This window comes from Mustela nigripes, chromosome 13 (assembly GCF_022355385.1).
Source record: "Mustela nigripes isolate SB6536 chromosome 13, MUSNIG.SB6536, whole genome shotgun sequence".
NCBI classification, from domain to species: Eukaryota; Metazoa; Chordata; class Mammalia; order Carnivora; family Mustelidae; genus Mustela; species Mustela nigripes.
The window spans coordinates 3,916,917-3,941,129 of record NC_081569.1 but is presented as its reverse complement, the minus strand read 5'-3'; the positions used below and the strand labels follow the sequence as shown (position 1 = coordinate 3,941,129).

Sequence of the window (24,213 nt, the reverse complement as noted above, 5' to 3'; positions counted from 1 at the left end):
AGTTGTCGGACCCCAGCTTGGAGAGGCCGCGGCGGAAGTCGTGCAGGTCGTCGATCTTGCCATCCAGCACCTCCAGGAAGCTCTTGAGCTCGACCTTGAGGTGGCGCTGGCGGTACTTACTCTCCTCGATGTCCGTCTTGAGGGACCGCACCTTGTCCTCTAGGTTCTGATTGTCTCTCTCTGCGGCCTGCAGCGAGACCAACGCGAGAAGGGCCTGGAGCAGAGCCAAGGGGGCGCGTCCGCCGAGACCCTGCCCCAGCCCAGCTGTCCCCTCTCGCCCCCTCTCCTGGGCCTGTGACTGGGAACATCAGTGCAGAATGTGGGGCGTCCCGGTGCGCCCCGCTCTCCTGCCTGTTCCCCCGCCGAGGTGCTGACAGGCGGAGCGCAGGACCCACTCTGGCCTGGTAAAGGACTGCCCTACACCGTGCAGAGCTCGGGTCCTGCCGGGAGGAGCCGGCTGCAAATGGGCCCTTTCACAGAGGCCCAGCAGAGGAAATGTGCAGGCCCTCCTCCCAGAAGGGTCCGCAGAGGCCACACATGAGCTCAGCTATGGGAGAGAAAGAGGGGACAAACCACGCAGTGACTTGTTTCCTCCGTTCTACGGAGAGGCCAAGGCCTCCCTGTCCTCAGTGAGGCAGGATGGGCCGTGCCAGACTCAGGGCCGGCAGTCCCCGCTCTGGGATCAGGCGGTGTGACTGGGGAGCCAGTTGGGCTCCTCCTAAGGGCAGGGTGGCTTTGAGTCCCCAACAGAGGCATAGGCCAGCGCCCCACACACCCAGTGAGGGGCTGACTTTCTGGGTTTCCAGGAACCAGCGGCTGATACTGGGGTCGTACACCTGAATAACGTGCTCCTGAAGTAGGGGGAGGTGAAAGAGGACGTGATCAGGAATCTGAGGCCAGTGAGGGGCACCGCTCAAGGTCATGTTCAAGGTCACTGGCTGGAGAGTAGAGAGGTGGCCCTGCTCTGGGGCTTACACTCTGCCCTGCCCTCACCCCGCTCCTCACAGCCCTAAGGCTCCATGGAGACTTCTGGGGGTGGGACACGGTCCCCGCACTACAGCTCTGCACAGGCCACTTTGACAGAAGCACAAAAAGCACAAGCCAGTCGTGCCGGGACTGCGGGCTTCCCCTGACTAGGAAGTCACTCTTCTTTACCAGGGGAGCTGTGAGAGGGGAGGCCCCAGAGAAACGATGACACCACGGATGCCTCCTGGTCTGGGCCAAGGTGCAGGGAGACGCCCCTCCTACCTCTAACTTCTCAGAGACGTATTCACACTCTGACATGAGCTGAGGTATGATTTCACTTTGTTTGCGGAGGTCTTTCAATTCCTACAGGGGACGAAATGAAAATGAAAAAGCATGTGAAAGCAAGTCAGATAGAGCGTCTCCTTGAAAACCTTAAAAAAGGGCGCCTGGGTAGCTCAGGGGGTTAAGCTGCTGCCTTGGCTCAGGTCATGATCTCAGGGTCCTGGGATCGAGTCCCGCATCGGGCTCTCTGCTCAGCAGCAAGCCTGCTTCCTCCTCTCTCTCTCTGCCTGCCTCTCTGCCTACTTGTAATCTCTCTGTCAAATAAATAAATAAAATCTTTAAAAAAAAAGAAAGAAAGAAAAGAAAACCTTAAAAAAGCACGATCTGTGTGTATGTTAGCGGAAGCAGCTCTTGGAGTCTGCACCGTCCTGGATAATAACAGAGGTGCTGGAGTCAGTACTCAGCACGCGGGTAACCTCGAAGGCTGAGTGTGTCACGTGTGTTATCACGGGAAGCTTGTACACCACCACAAAGAGATGGGGATTCTCAGCATCCCCATCTTCCAGGCAAACGGAGGCGTAAGATTGGTGCCTGGTCCACAGTCTCCAGCGTCCGTGCGCTTAGCGGTCCTGTGCACTCCTCCCCCAGAAAACAAACGCCCGCACTGCAGGGGCTCTCGCTGGATGGACAGCACAAAGCCACTTCCGAGGACAGATCACCCACAAATGTTTCCGGCTGTTTTATGAATGTCCGGCTCCCCCTTGCGTCCCAGCCTCGGTGCAGCTCTTGGCTGGCCCCCGTGCTGCCCCACTCCCACCCAGGGCTGGTCACACCCCCCTACCCCGAGACACCTGCCGGGTCCCGGGAGCACAGGGCCGGCGGGCACCTCCACTCACCGTCTCCTTCTCCCGCAGCTCCAACTCCAGCTCCTCGATTCTCCTCTTGAGCTGTGTGTTCCTCTCCTTCTCCCGGTTTATCTCGCTGCACTGCTCCTCCAGCTCGTCTATCTGTAACGCACCCATAGGCTGAGGCCGGGAGGCTCCCCTACTCCGGCCGCTGAGCTGTTCACCACAACTGAAGTTCACCACGGCTGTTTACGCTCTCACAACAAACTGTGAACTAACCCACTTATGCATTGTTCCCTGTGGCTACAAGCAGACCCCGTGTGGCTCCCCCGCGAGGCTACCCTCCCTTCCCTGCGTGCTCAAGATGCCCTGTCTAACGCCAGCAGAGCCACGGCAGTCACAAAACCTGGCCACGGGATGCTCCTGGCTTCTGTTTCCCTCTCACCGCCACAGGGGGGAACGGTAGTTTGCTTTAAAGGACTTGTCTCGAGTAGGGACCAGGTGTCCCATGAATCTATCTGCTTCTCCCCATAATGACTTTTTACATCACTTGATCATGTCCTGAATTATTCTATTTCATCTGAAAGGTTTAAGACTGCAGGGAAGAGAACTGATCAACGCTGTGGGTCACCGGCCGCCCAATGAGACGCAATGACATTTCAAACATTTTAAACCCGGGTGACCTTTCCTTACTGACGCACACAGGAGGGCCTGGCCTGTGGCGAGGCTCCTCCGGGAGAGCTGAGAGGTACAGGCTGGACGGGTGAATCCCCAGAGTGCCTTCTCCTCCCCTTCCCAGGCCTGACCCCTCGGAAGGGGTTCAAAGGCCTCACAGCCTTGGCCTTGCGTTCCGACGCTGAGCGCTTCCCAGTGGCCAGAGAGAGTGTGCAGAGTACAAGGCAGAAGGGAACCAGCAATAACACAAAAGCCCCCCACTGGTGGGGTCCCACAAGCAGGCAGGAGTCCTCAAGGCCAAGGGCGCTGGGTGGTCACAATGACGACACTTTCAGAGGCAGCTGCACGCCAGCCCCCGGGATCTGAACCCCCAGCCCCAGGAGCCACTGGGGACTCCACCTCCTTCTACCTGGTGTCCTGGAAATCAAGTTCCCAGTGCTTCCCAATCAGGCAGCAAACTCTAAGGAGTGTACTTCCTCTCTTCCCCCATCACACTCATGCAAAGGGACAGAGCCAGCTCCCTGCTTGGAAAGAAGACTGGGCATTCGATCCCGCTGGCAGCCAGATCGGCCTGGCCCCGGCAGGGAACGCACGGAGTCAGCACTTGGCCTGGTGCCCTCACGGTCAGCACTTGCAGCATGGAAGTGAAACAATGACACGAGGCAGTTTTATGTGCCATCTGCAGCGGAGCTGGGCGAGCAGGGGAGTGGCCTCTGGTGGCTCCATTCAGGCTCCACTCAGGGCAGCTTACAGATGGGGGGGCCAGGGAGAGCGAAGACCTGTCTTGGGGTGATGTGACCCCCTAACACTTACACGGAAGCTGCTGCCTACGGCCTGCCAGACCAACGTGCTGAGCGTCAAAGCATGGACACACAGGGACCCCAGGGTCTCCATGGGGGATTTTCTGGCAGCGGTGGCATGGCAGTCGGGCGGCGGAGGGAACGCTCCTCGTGGTTCCCTGAATCTCTTGTCCTCGCTCACCCTCTGGCTCTCTGTCCTCTACCCAAAATGAATGCACCACGGAGCGTGCCACAGGAGGGCCACCCCTGACCGGCGTCAGAGGGTTGAGGCCAGATGAAACCTGCTCACTCCCTCGTGTTCCTGCTCGGGAAAGTGGGGAGGTGGGGGGAGCGACAGTGACAGCGACGCTTCGTCCCGCCGCAGGGAGTGGCAAGGGAGGTGGTGGGACAAGCGAGGTGGACGGGGACCCCCCGGTGCCCGGGCACCCACCTTGTTCCGGAGCCGGTCGTTCTCGTCGCGGCAGACGGAGAACTGCCTCTTCCACTGCTCCAGGCTGGCGGCCGACTCCTGCAGCGCCGTGGTCAGCCGCGCGTTGCTCTCCCGCAGGGTCTGCAGCTCCATCTCCCATTTCTTCACGTTGGCGGCACTGCGGGCAGGCCAGGCGGTGACCCGGACGCTGGGGGCCACCCACCCCGCCTGACCCCACACCATACCCTGGCCCCCCCGCTGGCCACGGGGGATCAGGTGCTATGAAGGGCTGGAGCCTCTCTAGTGCCAACAGGTCACCTTGCCAGGCTGCTTTCTTAAAGAATCGCTTCAGGAAAGCACAAAACTCTTGGGGAAGGAGCAGCCGAAGCTCGGAAGGAAGCCCTCGCTCCCTGCAGAGCCCCTGCCCCAGACGCTGCTGTCCTGTCTCTTCCTGAAGCGAGCCCCAGGGTCGCAGGCTCTGAAACAGGCCCTCGAGGGTCTCAGGAATCCCTGACACCAGGACCCTGGGCGTGACGGGCAGCCCAGCAACACGTGACAACCTGTGCCTCCTCCCAGCCCGTAGGGAATCCAAGCTGACGTCCAGAGGGCAGAGGGGACAGGGACTGTGTGTCCCCCTGGCCGACCTCATGTCACCTCAGGGGTGGGGGAGGTCCACAGGTTTGTGGGACGCCTCCATGCGACCAAAGCAATCTCGCCTTTGTCTTCCATCCTACGTGCTTCACAGAGGAGTAGTTTCAAGAAACAAACCACAGGGGCGCCTGGGTGGCTCAGTGGGTTGGGCCACTGCCTTCGGCTCGGGTCACGATCTCAGGGTCCTGGGATCGAGTCCCGCATCGGGCTCTCTGCTCCACAGGGAGCCTGCTTCCTCCTCTCTCTCTCTGCCTGCCTCTCTGCCTACTTGTGATCTCTCTCTGTCAAATAAAAAAAATGAAATCTTTAAAAAAAAAAAAAAAAAAAGAAACAAACCACAATCGGGCTCCCCTCAGGGTCTGGTTCATGGTCCTTCTGCCTTCTGGCTTTGCAGCCCACACGTGCGCGGAGCTGCAGGTGCCCCGAGGCCAGAGCTGCATAGGACACGCAGGACACGTGGGCACGCAGGACACACAGACACGCAGGACATGTGGGCACACAACATGCAGGACACATAAGACACACGGACAAGCAGGACCCGTAGGACCCATAAGACATGCAGGGCACACAGGACATGCAGGACACGTGGACACACGGACACACAGGACATGTAAGACGTAAGACACAAGGACATGGAGGACCCGCAAGACACGCAGGACATGCAGGACACGTGGGCACACGGACACACAGGACATGTGGGCACACAGGACATGCAGGACACGTGGGCACATGGACACACAGGACATGTGGGCACACAGGACATGCAGGACACGTGGGCATGTAGGACATGCAAGACACAGGACACATGGACACACGGACACAGAACATGTGGGCACGCAGGATACGCAAGACATGCAGGATCCACAGGACACAAAAGACACAAGGACATGCAGGACCTGCAAGACACGCAGGGCATTCAGGACACGGAGGCACACAGGACACGTGGACACACAGACATGTGGGTACACAGCGCACACAGGACACGTGGGCACGCAGGACACACAAGACACACAGGACACAGAGGACCCGCAGGATACACAGGACATGTGGACACACAGACACGTGGGCACACAGGACACGCAGGACACACCCCACTCAAAGTGTCCGGCTTCTAATCAATCCGGCCTGGCTGATGTCACTTCTGTCTCTAAAGGCCTTTTTTTTTGTGGGGGGGGGGGTAAGTAAATAGGAATGTTTCTCTGTAACCTGTGTTCTCCTCCATCCCACAGCCTCAAGGACGGGGGAACGTGACTAGAAATACAAGCTTTCAGTTTCAAACACTACAGGCAAAAAATAGCAAGATGGAATCTGGTTAATCTCAGAACACATAATGGAGAATTTAAGCTGCTTTAGGGAAATGGCTTCACACCCATTCCTAGAATGCCCTTGCTCATTAAGTTGGGATTTTAAAAAACCTTTATTTTTAGGGGTGGAACGTTTTCATCCAACAGCATCTTGTGTCTTAACCAACAAAAGAGTGAAAAGCAGGCAGGACGGTGGGGAAATCGCCTTAACATGACCTTAAGCAAGGAAGCATTTTACCACCGAGACTCAGTTTCCTCAGTTTACTCCTGTAAAATGGAGTTAATGTGATCTAGCTTTTTAATGGGGCAAGTCTGGGGAGAGCAGCTTCTCAGCCACAGAAAGGCTGGGGGGAGCTGGCCAAGCCCCCGTCTGGGATGAGGACAGCGTGATTCCCAAGGACAGCCGCTCTGAGCGGGCTCACAGGGCCGGCCCAGCCGTCGGGAAATGGGCCACGCTCTCAAGACAGGAACATGTAAGCACAGCCTGTGTAGTCATTAAAAATTAAAATCATGTTGATCTTATTATGGGGATTATGTTAAATTTATGCATCCATTTATAGGAAATGGATTCTTTTTAAATATGAAGACATTTTTACCACCTCCCAATAGAATATATCTTTCTATTTGTTAAATTATTCATTTATGGCCCTCAAAATCATTTTAAAACTTTCTTCACAGAGATTCTGTAACATTAAGTTTTCTATATTTATGTTTCTAGTTCATGTAATTGATGGTTTTAGTTCGTATCACAAAGGAATTTCTCATCTTCAAATACATATTTTATGTGACGCTTGTTTGTATCTAGAAAAGCTATTGATTTTTGTGAGAGGTTGTACTCTTAACAGTTTTTTATAGATTTTTCTTGGATGTTTGAGATTCAGTCTTACTCTGTACAAATCAATGATATATTTGTTTCCTCAAAAAACCAGAACAAAACAGAAGCACAGGGACCAGTCTCTCTCACACTTGTATACACACACACACACACACACACACACACACATACCTCTTTCGCACAATCGGAAATCTCGCACACACACCGGCGGGCACATATGCTCCTGGTCTGGGCGGTCAGACAGAGAACAACCATGAAGCCAGCTGGCCTTGCTTTGGCCCGGAGACAAGACCAGACACTCTGAGCAGGACCTGGTCTTCTCATGAAACCCCACCTGGCGGGAAAGGCCGCGGGAGGCAGTGACCTCGGGAAAAGGCCCTGTGGATTGCAAACAGCCATACCTCTGTGTCAAGGCGATCTTCAGCTTGTCATTCTCAGACTTAAGCTGTGCGTCAGCAGGACCCACGTGAGAGGCCTTTTCATCGTCTGTCCCGTTGACGCTGGACACCTGAGTAGAAGACGGGGTTTCACACCCAGGTTCTGGGCCAAAGGGAGTCACCTTCACACTGGATTTGCTCATAGTAGCAGCAGGTCAGGCATAATGAGAAAGTATGTTCATGAGCAGGGGACAACCAACTTGTCAGACCAGAACGCGACCAAGACTAGCACGAGAGGCTAGCAATCATTACATTCTTCCAAGGAAACTTAATTTTAAAAATGGGGGGCGGCACTTGGGTGGCTCAGTCAGTTAAGTGTCTGCCTTCAGCTCAGGTCATGATCCCGGGGTCCTGGGATCGAGCCCCGCATCAGGCTCTCTGCTCAGCCAGGAGCCTGCTTCTCCCTGTGCAGCTCCCTGCACTCCTGTTCTCTCTCTCTGTATCTCTCTGTCTCAAATAAATAAATAAAATCCTTAAAAAAAAGTTGTTTAAAAAAACAAAAAAGACCCAAGGAAAAGGCCCGGAGGAGTCCAGGGAAAGCTGAGAAAGCGTGTGAACCTTCCTGACCAGAGCACACGTCGGTCGTGGTACCCCACTCCACAGAGCCACCAGACAAGCCTGCATACCCGGTCTCCCTTATTCAACACCAAAGCCACGGACGAGAGGGGAGTGGGGCTTACAACAGGGGACAAGAAACAGTGAGTGAGGAAAAGAGAAAAAGTATCAGAAATGGAGACAACCTATAGCCCCTGGGGCCAGAGAGAGAGCAAGACGCGCGAAACCAGCAGGGATGAGCCGTGGATGTGTGTGTGGCCTCCACGGCTCGTTAGCCTTATTATAAATATTCTGAAATATTTTCTGTAATAAGTCATGCCACAGGGCGGTGAAATCTCATTTGCTCTTGGAGAAGCTCTTCGATCTTGGCCTCCACTGAGCATAAAGGCAAAGGAAAGAACCACGGAGGGAACGATGCCTACATTTGACTACCGCTGAATTTCTGCACTGGAAAAAAAAAAAATGCCGTAAACAAAATTAAAAATGCACAAAAACCTGGGGAAAATATCAGCTGCTGAACATTTGCATATATGAAAAACAAGATGTTAATACCTTTCTTATCTGAAAAACTTCAAGAGGCCGTGTCTTTTTAGAGCCACATGCTGACATAGCTATGGGGGAAATGATAAGATGTTTAAGATTTGCTTAAAATTGGGGGGGGCACCAAGCAAACAATTGATCATAAATTCCTAATTGTTTAAAGCTGATCTGTATGTCGCATGGAGGTTCATTATACAATTCTGCCTAGCTTTGAGTATGTTCAAAAATAACCATGTTAAAAAATAAAATTCTTAGAAAGCAACACAAAAAGGGGGCACCTGGGTGGCTCAGTCGGTTAAGCATCTGTCTTTGGCTCAGGTCATGATCCCAGGGTCCTGGGATCAAGCCTCCCTTCTCAGAGGGGAGTCTGATTCTCACTTTCTCTCTGCCTGCCTCTTCCCCACTCCTAACCCCTCTTGTGTTCATGCTCTCTCGCTCTCTCTCAAATAAATAAAATCTCAAAAAAAAAAAAAAAGTCAACACAAAAAGATGAATACTTCGATTCTTTTTTAAAAGGAAAAATATACATAATTGACATTTACAGAAGAAGAAATGGATAGAATCAATCGACACAAAAAATATTTAATCTCACTGGTAAAGAAACGTGAAGTGAAAAAAGCCAACAGAATACATTTTCCTGCTGTCAAGTCAACAAAGCTTTGTTGGTGAGAGTGTGGGAGGAAAAAATTGTTCCCAGTCCCTGCTGGTGGGAGTCAGAACCATACGTTTCTATAGGCTAAGTCTGCAGTGTTTGTCAAAAGCTTTTAAAATGTCCCTATCTTTTAACCTAATCCTTTCAAGAATTTATCCTGTAGAAATTACCAAATGCAGAGATGTACAAAGACGTTGATCACAGGGTCATTTATATTCCTGAAAATTAGAAATCACATCGATGTCCCAAAGTGTGGGTTAATGGAATATGTTGCTATACAGACAAATGCTAGGCTAGCCATTGAGGTAGTTTTGAAAAGGGATATTTGAAAACACAGGGGAATGATCATGAAATATAAAGTAAAAAAGTTGGGGCGCCTGGGGGGCTCCGTTGGTTAAGCGTCTGCTTTCGGCTCAGGTCATGATCCCAGGGTCCTGGGATCGAGCCCTGCATCAGGCTCTCTGCTCAGCGGGAAGCCTGCTTCTCCGTCTCCCACTCCCCTGCTTGTGTTCCCTCTCTCGCTATCTCCCTCTGTCAAATAAATACATAAAATCTTAAAAATAAAAAGTAAAAAGGTTAAAAAATATAAAAATATATTATAAAATTTATATATATATATATATATATATATATATATATATATATATATAAAAATATCAGGAACACACCTAAACATGAACAGTGTCTTTGTGTTGTGAGAAAGCAGGTCGTTCCCATTCTCCTGTTTAGACTACCGCACAGTTTTGATTTTTTTTTACGGTAAATAGTATTGCTTTCACCTTCAGGATAAGACCCATGTAGGATGTTTTAAGATCTTCAAATATTTGGGAAACTTACCCAAAGTGTTCATTTCCCTAAGAGATTCAGGAAAGCAAGCAAATGTATGTTTTCCAATAAAAATGCACAAAAAATGTACGATGATCTCTACATTTGGGGAAACGTCAGGAAGATAAATGAAAACTAAAGCTTGGAGACAAAAAGCTGACATATAATTAATACATATATATAAAATAGCACCTTAGGGATATAGTTGTTTTTTTAAGGTTTAAATGCTTTTGCGGGGGGACGCCTCTGCCTTCAGCTCAGGTCCCGATCCCAGGGTCCTGGGACTGAGCCCCGCATTGGGCATCCTGCTCAACGGGGAGCCTGCTTCTTTCACCCCTCTTTTTGCTGCGCCCTCTGCTTGTGTTCTCTGTGTCAAGTAAATAAGAAAAATCTTTAAAAAAAAAAAAAAAAAACCTTTTTGGGGGGTGAACCTGGGTGGCTCAGTCAGTTAAGTGTCTGACTTTTTTTTTTTAAGATTTTATTTATTTATTTGACAGAGGGAGATAGTGAGAGAGGGAGCACAAGCAGGGGGAGTGGGAGAGGGAGGAGCAGGCTTCCCACTGAGCAGGGAGCCCGATGCAGGACTCGATCCCAGGACCCTGGGATCATGACCTGAGCTGAAGGCAGAGGCTTAACCCACTGAGCCACCCCGGCGCCCCTAAGCGTCTGACTCTTGATTTTGCCTCAGTTCATGATCTCAGGGTCGTGAGACAGAGCCCCACTACAGGCTCCACACAAGCAGGGAGCCTGCTTAAGATTCTCCCTCTCCTTCTGTCCCTCCCTCCATGCCCAGGCTCTCTCTCAAATGGCTAAATAAACCCTTTGAAATTTAAAAAAAAAAATACTTTTTTGGTAAAAACAAACATTAAAACAGAAACCTTACATAAAGAACTTCTGATTATGAAGTTCAAGGATACTTCTATAATATGTGGTATTCAGAAAAAGATCATGTATTAGAAACTCTATTTAGGTTATGGACCATTGCTGGTATCCAATTTTACAGGTCTTCAGCGATTTACTCAGTATGGTAATTAGTGTATGAAATTAAGAGCGTCATTCAGATCATATTAAAGATTCTTTAGAAAGATTCAGGAAAGTTCCTGTTCACCTGAAGCCTAATACACATTTCGTAAATTCACACAGGGTATCTTTCATATGACGAGCCAGGACAGGCACTGGGAAATCCCAGGTCCTCGGGGCCAGCCCCGGCAGCAAATGCAGAGCCCTGCCTGCGGAGCGCGCTCCTGCCTCGGGGTCGGTGATGGGGAGAGGTCTCCTTCTCTGCAGTCTTCCGGGGCGCTCTTCCCACAGCTGGGTGCATTTTCCAAGGCTCTAGCTTTGCCCTCCCTTTTCCCACTGCTTCTTTCTTTACTGTTTTAGATTTTATTTATCTATTTGCCAGAGAGAAAGCGCAAGCCGAGGGAGCAGCAGGCAGAGGGAGAAGCAGGCGCCCCGCAGAGCAGGAAGCCAGATATGGGACTTGATCCCAGGACCCTGGGATCATGACCTGAGCTGAAGGCAGACGCTTAACCGACTGAGCCCCCCAGGCACCAGCCCCCCACACTGCTTCTTGGTATACTCAAGGCTTCAGCTATTATTTCTTTAAAGCAGACGGTCAACTTGAAAATGTCCAACTTGACAGCCCAGTCCCCTGGCTGTCCCCAACCTCCACCCCCTCCTCTTTACCCCCGGGGCTGTGTCCTTGCCAATCTGCCCGCTGTCTGTCACTCCGACTTCCTTCCCACCTGCAAGCAACGCCCTCATGTCGATTCCAGAGAAACTATCATGCAACACCTCCAATGTCTGCCCAAACGATGAATAACAATTAAGTAAATAATAATTAATAAACTAGAAATAAAGAATCTCCAAGCACATCTCTAATTCCTCCCACAGTGCACTCCGCTCCCGCCAGGCAGACTCCCGGCTGTCTTGCTGCTGCACCATGCTTAGTGCCAACCCCGAACCTTCCCCCACTGTCTCCTGTTCCGTTATCTCTCTGCGCAGAATCTTACCCCTCAGTCAGGCCTTCTGCCCTCCACTACATATGCCAAACCAGACATCAAGAATGCAGGGAGTTTTACTTTGGGTTAAAAGAGATTCCTTTTGGTCAATCACCACACTTTCAAGTAGACAGAACACTTAATTTCTGGCAAAGCCACATCTCCTTTGCTAAATCCAGGGCTGCTGGAACACCATCTCCCGTCCAGCTTTATTAAAACATAGACAGACGGGCGCCTGGGTGGCTCAGTGGGTTAAGCCTCTGCCTTCGGCTCAGGTCATGATCTCAGGGTCCTGGGATTGAGCCCTGCATCCAGCTCTCTGCTCAACAGGGAGCCTGCTCCCCCCCCCCCCCCCCCGCGCCTGCCTCTCTGTCTATTTGTGATCTCTGTCTGTCAAATAAATAAATAAAAATCTTTAAAAAAACCAAACAGTTCACTTCTGCTCTCTCTCTTTAAAAAAACAGAACAAAACAGAGACCGGGGCTCCCTAGCATCAACCGAGTTTTCCGTGTCGCAGGCACGAGGCACCGTATTTTCGATGCACACCTCCCAGCACAGGAGGGAAACACCCTGCTTCTCTCTGGTGCGGAAACACAGTGACAGAGAATGCCTCTGAGCAGCCAGGGGTGTGCAGCGATTCTAATCGCATCAGCTGCTTTCTGTCCAGATGTGCTGGCACATCTGGAAAATCCGAGCCTCGTGCAAACATGTCTTATCCACCTCAGCAGGAGCACGTGAGCCGCCGGAAGAGCCTTCAAAATGCCCTCCTGCCACAAGTCCCTATTTCTTGTCAAAGTGACAAGGAACAAAGAGTCCCACTTACTGATCCCACACCGGATTTATTTTGTGCACAAATTACGTACCTGGGAATGGTCGCTCGAGGTCTCGATTTTCTCCTGGGACTTGTCTCTGGCCAGCCTGGCAGCTTCTTTCACCTCCTGGAACTTCTCTGCAAACTGAGCGTGAACAGGAGTTACTGGAGTTGTTCTCGGCCCTGAGCGCGCTGGTTTTCAGAACCCAACTTCGGTGCTTTGCACTCATTTTAAGTCAATAAACCATATAAATCCAGAAGATGGTTTTATTTGAGATGAAAAGAAATGCACATAAGGAACGCTTCTTCCATCAAACTACCAGCCAAGGTCAGATCCAAATCACTTTTTTAAAGATTTATTTATTTTAAAGAGAGAGAGCCCATGGGCATGGGGGAGGGGCAGAAGCAGAGAGGGACCTCAAGCTGATTCGCCGACTCCCTGCTGAGCGCGGAGACTGACACGGGGCTCGATCCCAGGACCTTAGATCATGACCCCAGCTGAAACCAAGAGTGGGCTGTGTAACTGAGCCCCCCAGGTGCCCCTGATCTGATCTGATCACTTCCAGGCTGCTGAAGCTAGTTTAATAATGAAGTAGTAAAAACAAGCGCCTCCCATGGCAGGAACTTAAGTGTAGCTGTATCACAGAAGGGTCCACCCTAGACTTCACCACCTCGATGGAAAGATCCAAGAACTCCTACAATATGACGGAAACCAACAAGATCAAGAGTTGGGGAGAAGGCACTGTTCTAGATTTTAAAAGCTTAAGATATAAAGTAGCAAAATGCAAAACAGCAAAAGGCAACATGTAGCCTATGACTGTGTGCTGAACAGACCATCTGTAACTGGGGGGAAACTGGGGTGCTTGGGTGGCTCGGTCAGCTGAGTGTCAGGCTCTTGGTTTCGGCTCAGGTCAAGATCTCAGGGTCATGGCATCAAGTCCTGCATCAGGCTCTGTGTTCAGTGTGGAGTCTGCTTCAGATTCTCTCTCCCTCTGCTCCTCCCTACACATGCTCTCTCTCTCTCGAATGAATAAATAAAATTAAAAAAAAAAAAAAAGAAAGAAACGCCAATGATGTCATGGTCATGAGGGAAAACATCATTATTTTTTTAGAGACAGACACTGAAATCTTTTGCTGTCTGCAGTGTCCTTGAAAGTACTTCAACAGGGGTGCCTGGGTGGCTCAGTGGGTTGAGCCTCTGCCTTCGGCTCAGGTCATGATCTCAGGGTCCTGGGATCGAGCCCCGCATCGGGCTCTCTGCTCAGCAGGGTGCCTGCTTCCCTTCCTCTCTCTGTCTGCCTGCCTACTCTGCCTACTTGTGATCTCTCTCTGTGTCAAATAAATAAATAAAATCTTAAAAAAAAAGACTTCAAAAACAATAAAAGAGAGGAAGAAATGTGGCAAATGTTAATAGGCACTGAGCCTAATACATATCACTAATAAGCGATATGTATATGGGGGTTGATTATATGATGCTCTCTACCTTTAAAAAACTGTTTCGGGGCGCCTGGGTGGCTCAGTGGGTTAGGTCCTGGGATCGAGCCCCACATCGGGCCTCTGCTCCACGGAGGGCCTGTTTCCTCCTCTCTCTCTCTGCCTGCCTCTCTGCCTACTTGTGATCTCTGTCTGTCAAATAAATAAAATCTTAAAAAAAAAAAAAAAACTGTTTCTAATATTTCCATGCTAAAAAACATCCTTCAAATGCCACGGCAATCAAATCAATCATGGGCTTATGGATACAGACAAGGCAACTGATTTTAATTAGCAAATACACAGTCGGAGCAGAGAAGATCCTAGGAGGGCGGTGTCGGCAACACAAAGCAATAGAGAGAGCAGCGTGCGGTTGCCGGGCACAGGGAGCTGGCAGGGAGCAAGGCTGCCGACAGTTCTAGGGCTTCTGCTGAGAACACATTAATTCCGGAGCGCGGGCTACCCTCTGACTGTCTGCACGGCGCAGGTGGCAGCGGTCTGCTTTGGGAAACCTCGCCGGATGACAGACCCCGGGGAACGATGTGCCCTGGCTGGCGCGGGAGAGGTCAGCCCTTCTGTTCTGACCCGTGTTGCTCCTGCAGGACCAGAAATAAAGCCAGAGCCACCGGGTTTTGTATGTAGCCGCCCCACAGCTGTCGGAGGAAAACCACATGACTTGGGTAACACATGTGAGGTCCAGCAGGGACGGACAGAGCCCCTCCCTGGCCTGCTTCCTTTTTGGGGGGCCCTTAAAGTGAACACCTTATGTAGAAACTCCTTGATGGCGGGCTCCACGCCTTTCCCCACGGCCTCCTCGCCAGCACCTGCAGGAAGCAGGTGCAAGTCGGTCTGTTGGGTGAACGAAGGACTCGGGTTCCAGACAGACGCCCCCTCCCCCCCCTGACCACTTGAGAACAAATCATGTCAAAGGCACGGGTCTAGCCTAAGAAGGGCGCAGCTCTTCCTTCGCTGGACAGATGAGAAAGCGCTCAGGGAGGAACTGTGGTTCGGTGTCCGGGAGCACCCCACTCCCTCCTCCTGCTTCCTCAGCTGACCCGACCGGATCTCTCCCGGGAGCGAGGCCAGGCTTCCCTCGGAACATGAACATGGGCCCAGGAAAGGTTTTTTTGCAGGCACCATAAAGGTCTTTCAATCTTATTAAGACATTAAAAGACTGGATTTTTAAAGGTCTTATTTTCAGTGGTTTTGTATCCAGTATCAATTAAAAGTCAAATGTGACTTGAAGGAAGCTGTAAGAGATCCCCTTGCTGACTGAGTCTCAGCCACACTGTACGCTGTCATGGGGGGGTTGGGGGGACGCCTCTCCCCCCGCAAGCCTCTCCAACCAGAAGCGCTCTCTTTCTCCTGTCCCCGTCCCCATCAGGGGCGCTTTCTCTCATGGGTCTTATTTGAAGTTGCTTCTAGACTACATTGGAAACGTCATTAGCCAGAGTCACGCTCATTCAGTCAACAAACACAGTCCAAGGAGCCCTCGCTCCTTCAGTGAACAAGTGTTTTCCACCGTCCCTGAACCAGGTCGTGCACAAAGTTGGATACCGGGGCGAGTACACTGTGCAGCCAGATGCAGTTCTGGCTCCCAGGAGGCCAAGAGCTGAGTAGAAGACACGGGCAACCAAGTCAGTATGTAAAATTCTGCCAGGCTTTGACAGAGCCAGTCACTTCTGGACAGAGCTTGGGGCCTGCATTCCCTCTTTCTCCTACTTCACTCTGACCATCCCTACCTGGTGAAGACCTTGGTTCTACTCTTGGAGACCCTAATCCTAGGGTATCGACCTTCAGCTCCAATGGCTTCTTGCTTCTCCGTCCTGGACACACCTTCATGGCCCTCCCCTCCTCCCCCGGGCCCACAGGACAAACACATCTGTATGTTAACGAGTTTAATGGCTTCTTAACTCACGTTCTCTCTTGGGCTCCTCACCACTACTCTGTAGGGCGGGGATTCTCATCTACGGTTCCTAGATGAGAAAGGGCAGCCTTAGGCAGGTCAAGCCCATGACCACACAGCTAATAAATAATAATAAATAATAATAATAAATGTAAACCTGAACCTGGACCCAGATCCATCTTCCATGCCTCCAGTTACCGTCTTGCGCCAACAAGGACACCAGAAGTCTTGCTCATGGCAGTTGCTAAGTGTTTACCAATTAGATTTTCCATTCGCAAAGAGAAGCCCCATTACCTTAAAATGTAAGATAGAATCGTACTGGCTCCCTCTTTCAAAGAAAATTACCTGTCAAAGCTTCAACTTGAAATAGGCCATGGGGACCTTGAAGGCCAAGACAGGCCTGAGGCAAAGAATAGCGACAAGGAGTGGGGGCCCCGGCCAGCTCCATCAAGCCACTGTCCTTCTCAGTTGCAGAAGGGAGACTGCGAGCAGCTGTCACACGTACGTCTATAACACACGTCCCCACAGGACTGCAGAGTGATGGTGTCATTCCCAGTAATAACCGCCTTGAACATCTCAGCCAAGGGAAAAGGACACACACTCTTGGCTCACAGGGATGCGAAGAGAAGAGCCGCCGCAGTGGCTGGTCTCACTGCGGTCACCGCCACGCTCGGGGGCTCGGGATACCGAGAAGGACAGCGTGGAGGGGGGTCTCAGAAGCACCAGCATCACACAGACCATCGGACACCAACACTGGACACTACGTGTGCTGAGATCTACCTGCTTCCCGGCTAGCTCAGGCAAGCTGCTCAGCTCTGCCCCTCACCAGCCTTTCCAACGTAGGCCACTGAGCCCCGCCGAGCCCCGGCCTCCTCCTCTGCCGCTGCCCGACAACGCACCTCGGCACCACTGGAGGAGGAGAGATGTGGCTTTGCTGGGTGCGTGGCAGGGGCACAGCAAAGGGAACTTGGGCTTCTCTGGCCTTCATTTGGTTAATTTCTTCAAGTAAAAAATGAAAGTGAAAAAGCCAGGAAACCACAACCTTTAGTAAGAGAGCGCCATAAAATTCATTCATTCAGAAATAGGAACTCGTTATGGCTACGTGCCAGAGGCTGTTCTGGGGACACCGAGATATGCAAGAAAGATTGGGTTTCTGTCCCCAGAGAAACTCTGACTTTGTAGAGGGTTTGGTTTTACACTCAAACGGGTGAGAATCAGAAAATTCCAGAAAATAAGCTTAAAATGCAATGAAGTAGGATAAACCCTACCAGATAAATTTTAAGTATATAATCGTTCTAAAAGATGGGCTATCAGTAGACGCACGATGGTAACGGACCCGACCACAGATATCAGCGTGAGCTGGTGACAAAGGAGGAATCTTCCTTGGACGGGGAGAAATGATTGGATGCGTAACACGTGATACAACTTCAGTAAACAGAGGGAAATGAGTTTAAATCCCTACTACAAACGAGGTGCATGATACACTTTCAGTGAGGTAAAGGGGTAAGCATGTTTTTCAAAAATCTGCATGTGTCGGGCCCCTGGGTGGCTCAGTCGGCTAAGTGTCTGCCTTCTGCTCGGGTCATGATCCCAGGGTCCTGGGATCCAGCCCCGCCAGCAGGTTCCCTGCTCAGAGGGGAGCCCGCTTCTCCCTCTGCCTCTGCCGGCTGTTCCCCCTGCATTCTCTCTCTCTCTGTCACATAAATAAATAAAATCTACTAAAAAAATAATAAAATAAAAATAAAAATCTGGATGCAAACAGAATTGAACATTTAACAAACTCCTGCTTGAAGGGTGAGAGAGTAATTATCTAAACTTGGAAGAAATAAAAGAAAAATCACGGGAGTGACAGACTCAACTACACAACCATTTAAAGCTTTTGAACAGGAAAGGGGAAAAACATGAAATCAGAAGGGAAACAGCCACCTAGGGGGGGAATATCCGTAGCTAGGCTGGCACCCCGTTCTCTGTGCACACGGAAAAAATGAAAAGCCCAATAGATAAACGGCAAAATTCACTAATAAAAAAAAAAAAACCACACAGTAAGTAAGCAACTGATAAAAGAGACTGTTCAGTCCCGCCGGAAATGCAAATCACAATAATGAGGTACTATTCTTTGCTCGCTAAATTAGCAAACATTAAATACAATTAGAATACCCAGTGTGGACAAGATATTTCCAGGCCATTGTGTGGGCGGCACGGCCCCACTGAGAAGCCATTTAGAAATGGGGATCATCAGTGAAAAAAGCATTCATACCCACTGACCTAGTGATACCACTTCTGGGAAACAATTCTATGGAAAAATTGAGTACATTAAAAAAAAAAAAGTCTTCAATACAAAGATGCTAATCCTAGCATTATGAATAATACTGGAAACCCGGCAGCAACCAAGGGCCCCCAGAGGATTGTCCTTCGGTGAAAAAAATCCCCTGACTTCAAATCTACAGTTTTCTAATCTTCCCCTTTATTCTAAAATATCACATATGCTTGTGAATTTAGAAAGGGTAGCTTAGAAAAAAATATTTTTTAAACCTATAGTCCTACCACCCAACGATACGCACCGACTACATACATGTCCAATAGCTTCCTGTGTGTATGCATCCATTACATATATATATATATGTATATATATATATATATGTATATATACATATACATATATGTATGTATATATATTTATATATATATATATATATATAAAGATTTTATTTATTTATTTGACAGGCAGGGTCGGGGGAAGTGGGCTCCCTGCTGAGCAGAGAGCCCAATGTGGGGCTCCATCCCAGGACCCCGAGATCACGACCTGAGCCAAAATCAAGAGTCAGATGCTCAACGGACTGAGCCCTCCAGGGGTCCCATTACACATATCTCTTCTCAAAACCAGAACCATGTCGTCCACCTCATTTTATAGCCACTTTTGCAATTAACGGTGCAACATTAATATTTCCATGTAATCATACAAAATTCTGTTACAGCTTCTGAACTGCCATACAGCACAATATCCTGAAGGATATACTGGAGTTCATTTAGCCTGGATTCTTACCGCTGGACATGTGGATGGTGTTTTTGCTTTTTATTTTGCTTTTGCTGTTACAAATGATGCTGCAAGGAAAATTCTTCCAGCGAAATCTGTGCCCAAGTATAATTATTTCCTTAGAATAGATGCCAATAAATGAAACCAACAGATCAAAGGATATTCAAAGCATCCAGGTTTCTGAAATGTATTCCAAATTCTCACATCTTTACTTATTAGGATCATTTTCTGTAGTGTTTAAACTTGTACTAATAATCTGTTAAAAAAAATTAAAATCATCATTTTTTTCATCATTATCATGCCAGAAATGAAAGACCGTTGTTTCATTTGTGGGGTGTTTTTTTGTTTTTTTTTTGTTTTTTTTTGGCCTTGGCCATCGAAGACCCTGCGACAGACGCTACTTGCTTATTCAGAATCCATTTCTTGTTTTCTCTTGGCTTAATAACATCTCAAATTGGATCAGAGCAGAAAATTTCCCAGGTGGGAAAGAATGAGAACCAGTCTAAGCTGGTCATAACAACCTAATTCTCTCTGCAGCCCCCAACCCCTGCTGTGGGAAGGTGGCCCAGGGACTGAAGACTGACATTGGATCCAAGGAGCTGCCAAGGGAGCTCACAAGGGACCCTTCTACGTTCTCCCTATTGCCATGAATGCAGATGTGATGGACAGAGCTTGAGAAGCCATCTTAGCACCATGAGGAAAAGGCCAATAAAAGAAACAGTCACGCACAGCCCTCATAGCCAACGTCATGGGGCCACCGTATGGATGCTGGCAATGGCCTGCCTCAGGACTTCAGTTTTTATGAAAAGAATAACTCTATTTGCTTCAGCACAGTGACTCGTTCCCTGTTACATTCTCCCTACAACATATCAAAAGAATGATGAATCTCCCCCACTCTAAAACAATGGCTCTTAAATAGGAGAGGTAGAAGAGAGAGCAATGTTCCTACAACAGCACGGACTTGATGAACCTAACGATACACATCTGAATGACAGATGAAATCATTAAAATGGGTCAACAGCAAACGCTGCGCGCGCGTGTGTGTATGTGTCTGTGTGTGTGTGTGACTTTAGACAAATCAGTCACACAGCACTATCAGCGCCATCCTGGATCAGCCCCTCTGTGGCAGGATGGGCTTCCTTCTGTCTGTGATAAGTGACACGGAGCCCAACTTGGGACGGCGGCCCCTCGAGGTCAGCTGCTGGAGAGAACATTCCCCTCGACCACCGGTTCACGCTCACGCTCGCATCGCCCTCCTTGGGTCTCTGTCCAGCAGCTTGTTCTTTTATCAGCACATGCAAGCCGCTTCCCAGGGTCTTCAGGAGGGCTGAGGTGGACCGATCAGCCCCCGCTTACCTCTGGGAATATGCAGCTGCTATCGTCTCTGGAAAGCCTGTCTCAGGGGCAGACAGTGTCCCTGTAGTGCTTTGGGGACTGTGGTGTGAAGGGGTCCTTATCATGGGAGTAGCAAAGACTAAGGCACCTATTTTCCTTCTGGGGGGGTAGAGAGAGATGGAGTGTAAATTGTTCTTTTTTTTTTTTTTAAAGGTTATTTATTTATTTATTTATTTGACAGACAGAGATAACAAGTAGGCAGAGAGGCAGGCAGAGAGAGAGAGAGAGAGGAGGAAGCAGGCTCCCTGCTGAGCAGAGAGCCCGATGCGGGGCTTGATCCCAGGACCCTGGGATCATGACCTGAGCCGAAAGCAGAGGCTTTAACCCACTGAGCCACCCAGGTACCCCCGGAGTGTAAATTGTTCTTAAGCGAAAATAGCTACAGTTCCTTTCCCTCACCCAGTCAGAGGGTGTGATTTACCGAGCCCTCTTTCCGGACCGCGGGGCGCTGCTCGGAGGAGTCAGAAACGTGCGGCCACAGCCGTCCCCTCGGGCCCGAGCTCCTCTCTGCCAGCTAATTGCCACTTGTCGAGACTGCCAGCCTCACTTGACGGTAATTTATCAGCGTGTGGCTAATCGTTCCCTTCAGGGAGATGGAGAAGAGGGTGACCTGAAACATTCTGAACAAAGGAGACACCCGAGAAGCCTTTATGACAACGGCAGGTCCGACCGGCGTCGCCCAAGGTGGCCGAGGGACTCAGGGAGACGGGGCCTCCTCCGTGATGACAGGACTTTTCCCTTGGCCTGGGGGAGTGAGGGGTGCGCGGGGAGGCAGGCACGGCCTGAGGCCTCCTCGCATCTCAGAGGCCCAGGGGGTGAACATCAACAATGTGTTCTCGTTTCTGTCTTGGGTTCTCGCTTTCGATTCTTTTCATTAGAAACGTTCTCCGTTTATGCTTCCCAGCTCCTCTGATTCCTCCAAAGAGGGAAGAAATTCTTCCAGGCCCCTGAGAGCGATTCTGTCAGCCGTGGACGCTTCTGGAAGGCCCGGAGCATCGGGCGGGGTCAGGGGCGCTGGGGCCCTGCCTCCCACGGGAGCCTCTGCTTCTCTGCGGGCTCCCCCGGAGGCGTGAGGACACCAGCCAGTGTGGGGAGGAGACACGGGGGGGGGGGGGGGGGCTACTCCCAAGTGTCCCCCTCGTCCCCACACCACGGCCACCTCCAGGTGCTCCTTCAGAGGGGACAGGCACCCAATCTACTGTCCACTTCGGACGGGTGCTGGTAACACTTGTTCAGCAAATCACCATCAAACCTGCTTCCACGTCACATAAATTCTCAGATTCTCACAGCCCTGTTCTTCGTTTCAGAAAACAGCAGTTCCCTCTGTCTGTCAGTCCGTCCTCATCTCAGAACCCCTGCCTCCCACGTACACTCACCAGGTCCCCCCGGTTCAGCTCCTCTGTGGTGCCCAAGTCCCTCCGGCTCCTACTCAGGCCCTCGTCATCCCTCATCGGGACCAGAACAACCCAGGCTGCCGGGAAAACCTGCCTACGGCTCTGAGCCGCTTGTTTTCCTTCTTGGCTTGAGATCTCTCACAGGCCACGGTCTCAAGTCCCGGGCTGGGCTCTGGCCACAGCCTTGCCCATCCTCACACCCCCACATCCTGGTCACAGCCTCTCTCCCGGGGTGTCATGGGTTTACTCATGCTCCTGCTGTTGTGCAGAGGATGACGGAAAAGGGAAGTCTTCCCCTGGGATGTGACTTGGAACGTCTCATTGTCCAGTGTGCACAGGGCAGGTGGCCTGGGGTCACGATCTGCCCTGAACCTTGGGAAAATGGTCAGGGGCCTCACTGCCCGGGCAGGGACCGGGAAGAAACAAATTTGGAAGGTTAGTGACAAAGAGATCAGTGGAACCCAGGGGGGTCCTGTGGAACTGGAGTCCGAAGACACTCACATCCCACGTGAGTGCTTGCAACTGGCTGGAAGCCTGTGACCCCCTCAAGTTTGTATGTTGAGATCCTAGGCCCCGGGGTGAGGGATCAGGAGGTAGGGCCACTGAGAGGTGATGAGGTCACCTCTCACCTCAGGAGGGTGAAGACCGCATAAATGGGACAGGCGCCCTCATAAGAGACCCCACAGAGCCCTGCGGCTCTCTTTCCAGCACAGGAAAGCACCACGAGAAGGTGCCAGCAAACAACCAGGCAGCAGGCCTTCGGTGCTGGCCCTGGTCTCAGCCTTCTGGCCCCCCGGGCTCTGAGAACGCAGCTCTGCTGTGTGTGGCCCGGGGTCCTGACAGCCCAAATGGACTAAGACAGTCTCCCCAGCTCCCCGCCTCTGTGCCAAAGGGAATCCTTAGGGCCAAGCTAGGGACACCCAGACCTTCTCCTCCTGGCAGCCCAGGGCCTGCCCACAAGGCTCACAGACACACTGGCCTGGGCACCATGTGACCTTGACAACTCACTCCTGCTCTCCAGGCCACCCCGATCTCTGGCGGACTGTGTGCCCACCGCCAACCACAGTGATCCCGCCGCAGCCCCCAGTTCGGCCTCATTCCCTGACGTGAGCACCGAGGTGCTCGGTCAAGAGTCACCTGCCTTGGCCCCTTCATCCACAGGACACAGTGACTCGTCCTCACCTGACAGACACGGTCAGCGTTGCCAGTCCCGCCGCTCAGAGACCCGCCTGAGGTCGTCTACACCACACAGCACTGGCTCAAACCAGCAAACCCCCTTCTCCTCAGACAAAATGAAGTGAAGGATTCTCAGTCTTCCCACCCTGCAGAATGCCACGGGGCTGCCTGCCGCGGCACACGCTTTCCAGATGCGTGGGACACGCTGCCTCCCCTCTGAGGCACAGCACACGAGTCCGGGGACCAAAGGACATTGTTTCCACAATGACATCCACAGACCTAGACTCAAAAAGTTTGCTTCCTTCCCGGTGTCAGGGCCCTGATGAACTGGCAGGGAGGTTTATGATTATTTTTAAAGATTTTATGTTTTTACTGGAGAGACAGTGAGAGAGCACGGATGGGGGGGGCAGAGCGAGAGAGCGAGAAGCAGGATCCTCGCTGAGCAGGGAGCCCCAATGCAGGACTTGATCCCAGGACTCTGGGCTCATGATCTGAGCTGAAGGCAGATGCTTAATGGACTGAGGCGCTCGGGCACCCCAGGAGGGGAGGTTTTGTCACCCAGAAAAGAATGCTTCTGCAAGCTTGCAGGCATAAGAGGGATGCCCAGAGGGCCACCAGGCCATTTCCGGTCTCTGGGGCTCCTAGGGAGTGGCATCCCCATGGAAGTACGTGGAGATGCCAAAGAGGACGGTCCGTGGGGTGTCCTCTATCAGGGGCTCCTTTCTGCTGGAGGCAGGATGGCTGCCTTGCGGGCCGCAGGCCTCCTCAGAAATATGCGTGTGTGCAGAAGTGTGTAGGTGCGTGTGTGCACACAGCCTGTGCTCGTGTGCTAGACAGACGCGAGGTGCAAATCTGTGGGCCCCTGCATGGTGGCTTCCCGACCTGTCTCCACCACTCTCCCCCGAAAGCTGTCTTCAGTATACACAGCGAGCCCAAGCAGCCAGGTCCATACCCAGCGACCCAGTCAAGTCCCCTGGAATCTGGGATTCTGTGAACACCTCTGGGACGGACCACAGCTCTGTCTTCTCAGCACCGGGCCCCGCGTGGGCCCGGCCACAGCTCAGGAAGTACGTTCACAGCAACTGTCTAGAGATAAGTCCTAAAGCCAAGCCTCCTGCAGCCAGCCCGGCTCTGGCCCTTCCCTTTCCACACTCCCTCAGATTCTCCAAGACCCTCTGACATCCTTCCTGTAAGTTCTGTGTCCTGTAAACTAGCCAGTCTTGCTCTTGGGCAAGGCCTTCCCCGCACCCC

At 51.3% G+C, this 24,213-nt stretch overlaps 1 protein-coding gene across 1 annotated transcript in view; it reads right to left on the bottom strand.

Annotated features, from left to right (window-relative positions):
- Window position 1: 1 nt before the first annotated feature.
- The window catches only part of HOMER2 (homer scaffold protein 2), a gene marked incomplete at its 3' end in the record, with an annotated part of 79,916 nt that continues 55,704 nt past the window's right edge, over window positions 2-24,213 (bottom strand). Inside the window, exons 4-9 of the mRNA XM_059371169.1 lie at window positions 12,640-12,732; window positions 7,169-7,275; window positions 3,999-4,155; window positions 2,145-2,255; window positions 1,249-1,329; window positions 2-187 (exon numbers count right to left, since the gene is read on the bottom strand). Coding sequence (XP_059227152.1) covers window positions 2-187; window positions 1,249-1,329; window positions 2,145-2,255; window positions 3,999-4,155; window positions 7,169-7,275; window positions 12,640-12,732 — 735 coding nt within the window. The remainder of the gene's footprint in view (window positions 188-1,248; window positions 1,330-2,144; window positions 2,256-3,998; window positions 4,156-7,168; window positions 7,276-12,639; window positions 12,733-24,213) is intronic.